This window comes from Cyprinus carpio, chromosome B17, assembly GCF_018340385.1.
Source record: "Cyprinus carpio isolate SPL01 chromosome B17, ASM1834038v1, whole genome shotgun sequence".
NCBI lineage: Eukaryota > Metazoa > Chordata > Actinopteri > Cypriniformes > Cyprinidae > Cyprinus > Cyprinus carpio.
In genome coordinates this window covers 5,781,592-5,793,022 of record NC_056613.1, presented here as the reverse complement: position 1 = coordinate 5,793,022, position 11,431 = coordinate 5,781,592, and the positions used below count along the sequence as shown (strand labels likewise).

General features: G+C 37.1%; 1 protein-coding gene across 1 annotated transcript; it reads right to left on the bottom strand.

The window, feature by feature from the left end:
• Positions 1-775: 775 nt before the first annotated feature.
• Positions 776-5,577, bottom strand: LOC109062634 (dimethyladenosine transferase 2, mitochondrial-like). Its single transcript, XM_042743304.1, has 9 exons — positions 5,422-5,577; positions 4,211-4,676; positions 4,041-4,132; positions 2,807-2,960; positions 2,525-2,673; positions 2,327-2,416; positions 2,145-2,207; positions 1,692-1,843; positions 776-1,577 (listed from the first exon to the last, which is right to left on the bottom strand). The coding sequence occupies exons 2-9, from the start codon at positions 4,653-4,655 to the stop codon at positions 1,514-1,516; spliced, it is 1,209 nt and encodes a 402-aa protein (XP_042599238.1). The 5' UTR covers positions 4,656-4,676; positions 5,422-5,577; the 3' UTR covers positions 776-1,513.
• Positions 5,578-11,431: the final 5,854 nt, after the last annotated feature.

Sequence of the window (11,431 nt, the reverse complement as noted above, 5' to 3'; positions counted from 1 at the left end):
CCGGGTACTTCCAACTCAAGGCCTGTATCTCATGAATATTACACAGTCTATGGTATGAACCACTGATCTATATATGATATATATTCTATATTATAGATCAGTGGTATGAACCTAAACGTAAAACAATTAGTTTATACATATCTATGTAATTAATATTCAAGAACCAGGCTTGGCCTTCGCTATAAAAGGACTCTTCGGTGTGCGTCAGCGGCAACATAGATATGTATATTTATATATATGGGAAGGTGTTTAATTAGGTCAAGCAGATGTTGCTTGGTAACCGTCCCTACTCGTAACATAATTAATATTCATAAACCAAGTCTTGCGTCATAGTAGGATTTGTAAATTTGTAGGGGATCATTGATTATTATATAGTACTCTACGCCACCTTGTGGATGAGATTATACGGACATACATAATATACATTTCATAACAAAAATCAGTGAAAAATATAAATAAAAAATAATGACAAAAATAAAATTAAAAAAATATAAAGAATTAAAAAAAAATTTGGGGTGGGGGGGTTGGCGGGGGTGTAAGTAAGCTTCTGAACTAAATTAAAATTATTGAATCAGTTGCATCTATTTTATTGTCCTATTAATACACCTATTTATTAAATTCTTTCTCCACATAATATTCTTAAAAATAAATAGAAAAAATAGATAGATATATATATATATATATATATATATATAAATACATATAGATAGATAGATAATAAGTGCGTGGCTATTTTCATTATTTCAAAACCAAGCAAAATTCTTACATTCACATAGTTATTTATTTTTTGTTTATTAAAAATTCATATATTTAAATACAACAAACATTCAAAAAATGACAAAGACAAAGAAACAAACAAAAAGTCCTTTTGAACATTTACATCATTAATGGGTTCGGTAATGTAACCATTAGAATTACAGATAGTTTTTATTCCTGTAATGTTATCATTTAAATGTGACATTTCCTACTTACTATCAAATCAAGCAGGTATTTGGTGTACTTGTAGTACACACTTCATGGCTTCAGTATGGCAACAATACCTCTCTGAAAATCTGACAGTATCTTTTTTTTTTTGATACCAAAAAAACGTCTCCAAACTCGTCCATAGGTATCCAACCAGCAGTCACCGACAACCAAAACGAGCACTGATGAAACCAGCTCCTCCAGTTCACATTTTATGACCAAATACAACTTTATAATAATGTAAAGTCCTTCATAGACAAGTCTGTCTTAATAGGCTCTTAGTCATCATTAAGGATTTGGGTTTCTTTAAGAAATACAGTCTTTTTATTCTTTAGCTGTCTCTTCCATATCAAACAATGTCTTTTGTTTTTCATCCATGATTAGCTCTGCATGTCTGTATACGGCGGTGTTATGCGTGACCAGTGTTCGTGGTTTCCAGCGTCTCCTCATAAAGCCAGCTCTGAGTGAAGCTTCCGGACTGCTCCATTAGCTCAAACAGACGCTTGAACTCATCAGGGTACACGTCGCCACACACCGCCCTTATATAGGGTTAGAACTCGTCAAGGAAGCTGAGCTTTGAGATGAGCTCTGATCCACTGCCAGGACTCCAAGAGCTTTGAAAAAACAGAATATAAAAGGAAAGTATGAATACAGCCGCCCTTATATAGGGTTAGAACCTTTGAAACTCTAGTTTGTATCTAAATACAGGTCAGAGTTCATAAACATACTTAATTTGTTCTATCAGTCTGCTTTTCCTTTTGGCAAGGCACTGTTTCACCATCAAAACCAGAGTGCTGCCGTTCAAGGGAGTCAGGTGAGAGTTAAACAAGTCCTCACGTGGAGTTATCCGCACCAAGCAAAGGTTATCACTCTGGGATTGCTGTGGAGGAAAAAGAAAAAAAAAAACATACAAATGACAAACTTGGGAGTTTCTCAGCTCATGTTTTGATAGCGAACATAACCTGCAATTACGTGAGTGAGTGATAAATCTACGTTTATTCAGTGAGAAAAAGAGTCTGGCTCAGACCAATGACTCATAGATCAATTCAGACTGATTTACTAATGATTTCAAGTAATTCATTAAGAAGAACTGCGATTCATTAGAACGAAGGATGTGATGACACAGTGCTTCTCCTGAACCACGAATACAATAGTGATAGTACTTGTGTGCTAATACTTACAGTGTTCTTTGAGGAGGGCCTTCCACTGTTCTTGGTTACAGTTAGAAAGGATGACAATGGCTCCTGGTAACGAAGCAGAAATTCACAAATATAGTACTTGCACAAACACACCAATCATTAATTGACAGTTATTCCCAGAAAAAGGTAACAATAATGCATATATAATGATAAAAATGTCTCACCTCATGCAGTAACTCAATATCACAGGCCATCTGCCAGAGAACAGTGAAAGCTTGGTAGTTCTTATAATCTCTTGGACGGGTCACTAGTTTCTGAAAGAGAAATAAATCATAATTCATACTTGGATCGAGTTTGAAAGCTCAAACCCCTGCTACTTATATAGCTTAAACTTTCTCGTAGATGGAGACATGCAAACCCACCGTGTATTCTTTCTGGCTGATGAACATGATCAACTCCACACGTCCGTAGCGGAAAATGGAGCGGCGCTCAAACAGGTTGTAAATCAGCTTCCACATTATGTTCTTCTCATTTCTTTGTGAGAAGATCCCCACAATTTTGACTGGGACATCTGCTCAAGAAATGGGAAGAAATGAAAAACATTTACACATTTATTCCTTGCTTAAACAGATTGTTTACTCATTCTCATATTATTTTCCTTCTTTCTGCCCTTTCACAATAATCTGAATGTTTAGGCCACTAACCTGCTGACCAAGGAACCTCAGAGATGGCAAGGTCAGAGAAGAGCTTCTCTGAGTACATGGCCGGAGGTTTCATGCTGCCGTGGCCGATGGGATCCAGTTTGAAGAAGTCACAATGAACCACATCCAGCTGCCCTTCCAGTTTCTGCTCCAAGTCTTTTAAGATCAAAGGTTATTTTAGAGGTGTGCTGTTTTTTCATATCTATCGCGGTTACATTGACATTGATGTTCTTCATAATCAAATAAAGGTAAACAGCTGGGAGGAGATTGGATGTGTGTCAGTATATTGGATCAGTGCATTAGGTCTTAAAGGAATAGTTCACCCAAAAATAAAAATCTGCTGAAAATGTACTCACCCTCAGGCCATCCAAGATGTAGACGAGTTTGTTTATTTGTCAGAAAAAATCTGGGTAAATTTAGCATTACATAATTTGTTCACCAGTGGATCCTCTGCAGTGAATGGGTGCCGTCAGAATGAGAGTCCAAATAGCTTTTAAAAACAATGTCTTGTGAAATAAAAAAGATGCAGATCTATCGTTAAGATGTTTTTAAACCATCTGTTCTGGTCAAAACACCAGTACATAATCCATTATAATGCTTCCTCTAGTAAACAACACTTAATCGGTGTATATTTCTCTCCTGATTTAGATGAGATGACTTTTTTTTGCTGGAGGAAGCAATATTATGGACAGTTGACTATTTTAGGTGGAAGCAACAGTTTGAAGTTAAACTTCTTATTTAAACAAACATGAAGCTTTTTACTTCCTGAGATGTTAATTGATGGACTGGGGTCGCGTAGATTATCGTGATGTTTTTATCAGCTGTTTGGACTCTCATTCTGACGGCACCCATTCACTGCAGAGGATCCACTGGTGAGAAAGTGATGCTGAATTTCTCCAAATCTGTTCTGATGAAGAACAAACTCTACATGTACATCTTGGATGGCCTCAGGGTGAGTTCTGAATAACTGTTGTAGTTTTAATAACAATCCAAAATATATTTACTTAATTCAGTTGGGAAAATAGGGAATATAACAGGACAATAAGTTAATTAACTTGCAAAATAGTGTAAAAACCAACATTAAAATTAGAATTGTGATAAGACTGTGGATTGTCATCCTGCCTGAAAAATACTGTGCTTTGATACTTTTGCTTATATTGCCCACCTCTAGGTTATTTATTAGGGAAATAAAAGCTGACAGTGAGCAGAATGAGATGAGATCATTTCGGATGTCTACCTTCAGCTCAGGAAGGAAGTTTGCATCACTTTCCAGGGCAACTACTCTTTGAGCCCCACGGTTCAGCAGAGAGCGTGTCAACACCCCAGGACCTGCGGCCAGAGACAAAACCCAAATTAATATCTTTACAAATACTGACAGCATTAAATTATTAGTTGAGGAACACACACCTGGGTTACACTCAAATATAACAGCTTTCCCATCATCAATGTCTCCAGCAAGGTGGTCAGTCACGATTCTTGCGAGGGAAGGGTTTACAATGAACCGTCTCAGGTGTTTACAGGCCAGCGCTTTCTGCGTGTTCTCATCCACATCGCCCAAATCTAAAGGATCGTACCGGCAGAGGGGGCGAAACTGACCCTGCAGGGGCACGGCGACAGCAGAGAGGTTCCTCTGAACACCTCCTGAGGATGGAGAAATCCACTCTGGTTTGCCCACCTGAGCCGGGGTCTTCCTTGACCCGGAGGGGAATGGGTCTAGAGAGTAAGTTCTCACAGAGGTGGACAAAGTCCTGTGTGTAGTTGAAGGCAGAGTGCAGAGTGATGCAGATCTTGATGTTCCACTTAGAGTTCTTAAAGTCAGGACAAAGAACCTACATCCTCCACACGCTGCCATGATGACCAACAAGCTTGAAGCCTAAAATCATATAATATGCAATTAACATAGTAAATCCAAACCTCACCGATTTATTTTTTACTGTAATATTGTTGCATTATATATACATATATATAAACCACATTTTACCCAATACATGTCAACATATTCTGTTACACCAAATACACAAGATAATGATATTTAAAAAAGCATCATATGACCCCTTTAAAAGTTTAGTACAAAGAGAAACCCAATGTGTTTTATATAACATTTATTATATAATATTAATATATTATTTATAATATGCATTATAGGCAAATTCATAAAATACAGAACTACACAGGCTTCCAAAATCTTTTGACCTATGGATTTCTATTAAAAATTCTAATAAAATATTTTTTTTATAGAGATTGTAAACACAACGAGCAGTTTGTAACAGATCAAATATTTCCGAGTTGAAAAATTAACTAGAAAAACGTGTTAAAAACCTGATATTTCCTTGGTTTAAATGACTAGATAAGCATTAATACAGCCATTTCACGTGGTTATATAAGTACATTCTGATCAGACATTTTCTTCGCGTAACCCAAATATACGCTATTGAAAATAACTCTCTAAATGCACATTTGGACCTGGGCTTAAATTCATCACATTACGTACGTAACTATAATCCTGTCCCATGCTGTGGCAGCAAAACGTAACGTTACTCGTTAACTGTCAGTCTCTCCTGATAAACACATGCAGATTGTTGGCTACACATCTATAGATAATGTGAACCCATACTAACCTCAAATAATACGGTTCTTGTCCACGGGATCTACATTACTGAAAGCTGCGCAGCACGCGCGTCTGTGACATTGAACTCCTCATGTTGTTGACCCGATTGTTCCGCAATCCTATTGGTGAGGCGCACAATGTACGTCATGTTACCGCGACACGCCAAAATACTATGCCAAAGTCCTTTTAAAAGACTGTTGATCTGGCAACACTGCAGCCTGCAAATACACCAAAACATAACTGGATGTACTGAAAGCAAAAAGGGACAAATGTCTTGCTACACTGCACAACATAAAAAAAAGAGTCACACACCACATCTCTGATATTTTTTATTTTTTTTATCCGTCTCGCAATTGTTGCTTTGTTTTTTCTTATGTCCGAGTTTTTGCAATTTAATTTGGCCTATGCAAATTAGTGTAATCTGTCCGTACTGACGTCCAAACTCAGGGCATAGGCTACTACTGTTTCCATGTAGAGCAACAATACATTTTAATTAATATTCTATTTTGATTAATCTGTTTACCTTCTTACTGAAACAGTGGAATATATTTAATCTGAACACTAATCCAAACGTTATTTTCTTCACGAGAAAGCCTTGCATACAAGATGCAAGTGTGGAACAGAATGTTGTAATTGTAATTGGCATGCAATCTGAATCTCAGAGTGCACCAGATAAATCAATCAATCGATCAATCATTCAGAATAGCTCAGTTATAAATTAGGGAGATGACCACAAAATGTTGTCACCTGAATGACTGTTCTTGTTGGCATATGAAAGCAATGGATCCAAACCCATATGAGGAAATTCGAAATGACAAAAAAACGAGGTGTTATCCATTTGTCATTAAAAAAAAAAGCAGACATATTCCATTTGCAAAAGTTCCTCAATTTTCCAAGTTGATGGCAAGCAAACCACTTTAAGTGATAACTCCTCTACATTGAAGTTTTCTTATATTGTGAGGTATAGTGATACCCCAAGACTTGATACTAACAAAAAGTCAATGCTTGTCAAGGAACTATACCTAACTGATTTGAAGCAACTAGCACATTGACAATTTCAGTTTAAATGGGTCTAGTCCTTCAATTGGGCCTTAAGAACCTCATTGCAAGTTATTTGATTTTAACAATAAAGCTATTTCAATAGATGGCAAACTTTATCACTTCCACTCAAAAAACAATGTAAAGTTAAGAAAGAAAAAAAAGTGGTTGCTGGACAAAAAGAGGCCAGACAATTTTTATTTTAGAATTAGAACATTGTAGAACCGAAAAAACCAAGCTTGCCATTTCAGCTAGATTCTACTGGCCTGGAATGGGGGTGGATATTGATAAATGGGTAAATACTAGGTTGCTATTTTTTTTCCTTTTCAACATTGCTGTGAGACATATAAACTGATTATGTTATGGAATGTATTTCTCATGTATTTATTTCTGAACATCAGGTTTTGCAATGTGCCCAGTGCCAGCCCAAGTACATCCCATTATGTGTATGTAAGCTTGTTGTCCACAGATGTGCATGGGTTTTGAGATAGAGAGGTCACGAGGTCACAAAATATTAATGTATTAATGTTGCTATTTTAATTTTAAGGTGGACAAGCCTCTGGAACAGCTGGGCATGGATTTAGTGGAGAAAGTCACCAGGACCAATAATGGAAATGAGTACATTTGTGTCCTGGTTGACTATTACACAAAATAGCCTATATGCTATTCTGAATAAATCTGAAGCAGTCATCTCTCACTCCTTTCATCTCCTTTACAAGTTTGGGGCACAAGGCACCAAGGCACAGAGTCTGTTGAATGACGGAAAGAAAAAAAAAAAAGAAAAAAAAAAAAAAATCAGTCTCCATGAACATTTTCATGTGGGCATACCATGTACTGCTATGTATATATATATTTTTTGGATATATAGGCTGCAATGTTTGTTTTGGACTTTATATCATGCTAATACATGTTTTTGAACATGCTGTGGTGCCTCTTTGATTTTATTTAGGAAGATAGTGACATGGTACCATGCAGTGCATTTCTACCGAGGGGAACCCCCCAGCAACATTGCTTAGCCCCTGCCCCTCCGGAGGTCTGTGCACACCACTGGTAACCATGTATGTAAATGACATAGTATATGCACTGCAGTACCATGGTATTTGTGGCAGCACTATTGATAAAAAGCAAAAATCTCTGCATGCTTCTCTTCTTTTCTGGTTTTTTACCTATGTTTTTGTGATATGAAATGAGTTTGTATGATGACTGGATTCAAAGCAGTCATAAACTGATGCAGGAAAATTATGCATGACACTTCTGAGTGTGGTCTCTAGGGGGCGCTGTTGCTCTTTCTCTGATGTTGCTGCACTTCGAGTTATTTTACCGCTAAGGATGTGTGTTCGAAATTAGAGTGCTGTTTACATTGGCTATCTAAAATAAAATAATCTGTAGTATAAAGACTTTACGCATCTTTAAGATAAGAAAAAATATAACTGTTTTTTCTAATTGGCAGGATTAACAGGATTAATAAATTTTCCCTGCACATCCAATGGATTAATCTTTTTTTTGGAAGTTTATTATTATTATTATTATTATTATTATTATTATTAATATTAATAATAATCTGTGAGCTGATTAACCTGATCTGTTATCTTAGATAATTTAGAAATTTCATCTGGTCTTGTTGAGATATATAGTTGAGTATCATCAGCATAACAGTGGAAACTAATCCCGTATTTTCTAATAATATTACCAAGGGGCAACATGTATATTGAAAATAGCAGAGGACCTACAGATCCTTGTGGAACTCCATATTTTACTGGTGATAATTGAGATGACTCCCCATTTAAATAAACAAAGTGGTAGTGATCGGACAGCTAGGATCTAAACCATCTTAAAGCTTGCCCTTGAATACCTTTATAGTTTTCTAATTGATCTATGAGTATGTTGTGATCTATGGTGTCAAACGCAGCACTAAGATCAAGTAAAACTAGCAATGAGATGCAGCCTTGGTCTGACGCAAGCAAGTCACTTGTAATTTTAACATGTGCAATTTCTGTGCTATGGTGGGGCCTGAAACCCGACTGAAATTCTTCATAGAGATCCTTTTTTTTTTTTTTTTGCAGGAAGGAGCACAATTGAGCAGACATAAATGGAAGATTTGAAATGGGTCTGTAATTTGCCAGTTCACTAGGATCTAGTTGTGTTGTTTTTAATAAGAGGCTTAATGACCTCCAGCTTGAATGGTTTTGGGACGTGACCTAAAGATATAATAACGAGTTAATAATATTGAGAAGGGGTTCTTCTGCTACAGGTAACCACTCTTTCAGTAATTTAGTGGGTACCGGATCTAATAAACGTTGTTGGTTTAGATGCAGTGATAAGTTTATTTAGCTCTTCCTGGCCTATAGTCGTAAAGTCCTCCGGTTTATCTTTGGGTGCGATGAATGAAGCTGAAGTATTAGACGCTGTAGAATCTACATTTGTTATTGTATTTCTGATGTTATCTATTTTATCAGTGAAGAAATTCATAATGAAAGTCATTACTATTAAACTGTGAGGGAATATTTAGATCGGGTGGCGTCTGGTTATTTGTTCATCTAGCCAGTCTATAGCCTGTCTATAACTGGACATACTGTTTTTCCACGCAATTCTAAAAACTCCCAAGTTAGTTTTTCTCCATTTGCGCTCAAGGCTACGAGTTTCTTTCTTGAGAGAGTGGGTATTACTATTGTACCATGGCACAGTACGTTTTTCTCTAATCTTTTTCAATATATAACATATTTATATTTATATACAAGTATAAATATATATACACATATTTTTTTTTTAAAATATACACAATAAATATACACAAAACAGACACATATAGTATGTAAACATTTTATTAATCGTGATTAGTATCACATTTTGCAGCCCTAAAGCATACACATGCATATACTATTTATATACTCAAGTCAAGGTAAAAACATAAATATATATATATATTTATCATAGTCTTAACTTATGCCTGTCTAAATATATAGCTTGCTACCATTTTGTTAATGCATAGTGCGGACTATATGACATACTATTTTTTAGATGATTGCACTGCATCTGTATTGTAACATGGCCTAGAGAGTACATATACATTCAGTGAAGTTCACAGAAACCAGTTACCTCAGAGTCAGAACTAATTTACCAGTTTACTCAAGCTGCACCAACACTGACAGAGCAGTTAAGCATTAATGTGCTCAAAAAATTCTATTCAAATACAGGCCAAATTCAAATATAAGCCTCACCTTTCTATGTTGCACATCAGAAAAACAGTTTGTTGTTAAGAGCATCTGTTGAGAGAATTTTCATCAGTATCACTGTCATTTTGTTAAAGGTTTCTTCTCGTGATCAGGCGGTCTGGCTTGTTTGTCGTCATCATTGCTATTCATTTCAGACACGTACTGTATTTTCATTTTCCTCTCACCGAGCGGAAAGCGTGTGTAGGATGGTGCTGTAATGAGATTGACGTTTCTAGCAGATGTGCTGTGATTTAATTCACACCAGCTTTTCATGCCCTCTCTGTAGCCTGATCATTCCTGACACTTGATTAGAGTCTACAAAACTCTCAGAGCTCCCAAATACTCCTGCATGGTGTGTGTTGAGAAAATCATACAGTAGACCTCAGCAGCCAGACAGTGCACAAATATTGAGATTGTTTCTGTATTCCAGTGAACTGAGTGAAAATTGGCATCCGTGGTTCCACAAAGAACCTTTAAAATCCATGGAAACTTACCATTGCTCAAAAATCTTTAGATGTAAGTCCATTGTATTTTTCTGCAGGTTTTCTCATCCTCTGTGACTGAATACTGTGCATCCAATCACTTGGAAAAGTTACATCTTTAGTGATGTTTAAAGGAACACTCCACCGTTTTTTGAAATAGGGCTTATTCACATTATTTCCTACAGTTAGATAGGTGGGCAAATGCATTTTTGTGTCAGTGCATGCATTGTTTTAGTTTGACTGGGTCGGCGTTAGCTTAGCTTAGCACAATGAATGGAATCCTTTATTGCCAGCTAGCATGGCCTGAGTAAAAGTGATCAAAAAATTAAAAAAAACCCCACCTAATTACTTCTTATGGCCTGCGTATTCACAACGAGTACAAATAGCGATCCAGATTAACACTAGGCGATTTCCTAGGCAGATATTGACTTGGGACTATATTATGGGGAAGCACAGGCGAAGCACTGCTGCTTAGGCGAAGCACTGCTACTTCGGCGCAGAGATATCACGCAATACATGAAATCCCACGACTTCCGTCAACATACCGGCGTGCAACGCGTCAAAAAAACAGAAGAAGAAGAACATACCGGCGTGACCTGCACCGAGTGTCTTCGCTTTTGGATGATTTATTTTGAGAAGTTACAGCAAACATGGTTATTACCTGCATAGCAAAAGGTTGTGAGAACAAGCAAAGGACATACACGAATGTAATGTTTCACAGAATTCCATCTAAGATTCCATCAGGCAGTTGAGCGATCGCAACCTCCTCCTCCTGTCGTTCTATTTCCAAAGCACGCAGCTCGTCTTCTGTAAACTCTGGTTCAAATAGGTATGGTTCTGGTTCTTGACTGTCTGAGAAGTCACCCTCTTCGTCTATCTCAAAATCAGCCCTGTTCATCACCATTCGTGTACTGTAAGGAAAATAGCCGGGCAGCTACTATTCACGCCGGTATGTTGACGGAAGTCGTGGGATTTCATGTGTTGCGTGATATCTCTGCGCCGAAGTAGCAGTGCTTCGCCTAAGCAGCAGTGCTTCGCCTGTGCTTCCCCATAATATAGTCCCAAGTCAATATCTGCCTAGGAAATCGGCCTAGTGTTAATCTGGATCGCTATTTGTACTCGTTGTGAATACGCAGGCCACAAGAAGTAATTAGGTGGGTTTTTTTTACATTTTTGATCACTTTTACTCAGGCCATGCTAGCTGGCAACAAAGGATTCCATTCATTGTGCTAAGCTAAGCTAACGCCGACCCAGTCAAACTAAAACAATGCATGCACTGACACAAAAA

Excerpts from the sequence above, each read along its gene's own strand:
- LOC109062634 (XM_042743304.1), bottom strand. The coding sequence starts at position 4,655 with ATGGCAGCGTGTGGAGGATGTAGGTTCTTTGTCCTGACTTTAAGAACT. Across the intron at positions 4,133-4,210 it reads TATATTTGAGTGTAACCCAG|GTCCTGGGGTGTTGACACGC; the intron begins GTGTGTGTTCCT and ends CTCTGGCCGCAG. Across the intron at positions 2,961-4,040 it reads ACTTCCTTCCTGAGCTGAAG|GACTTGGAGCAGAAACTGGA; the intron begins GTAGACATCCGA and ends TTGATCTTAAAA.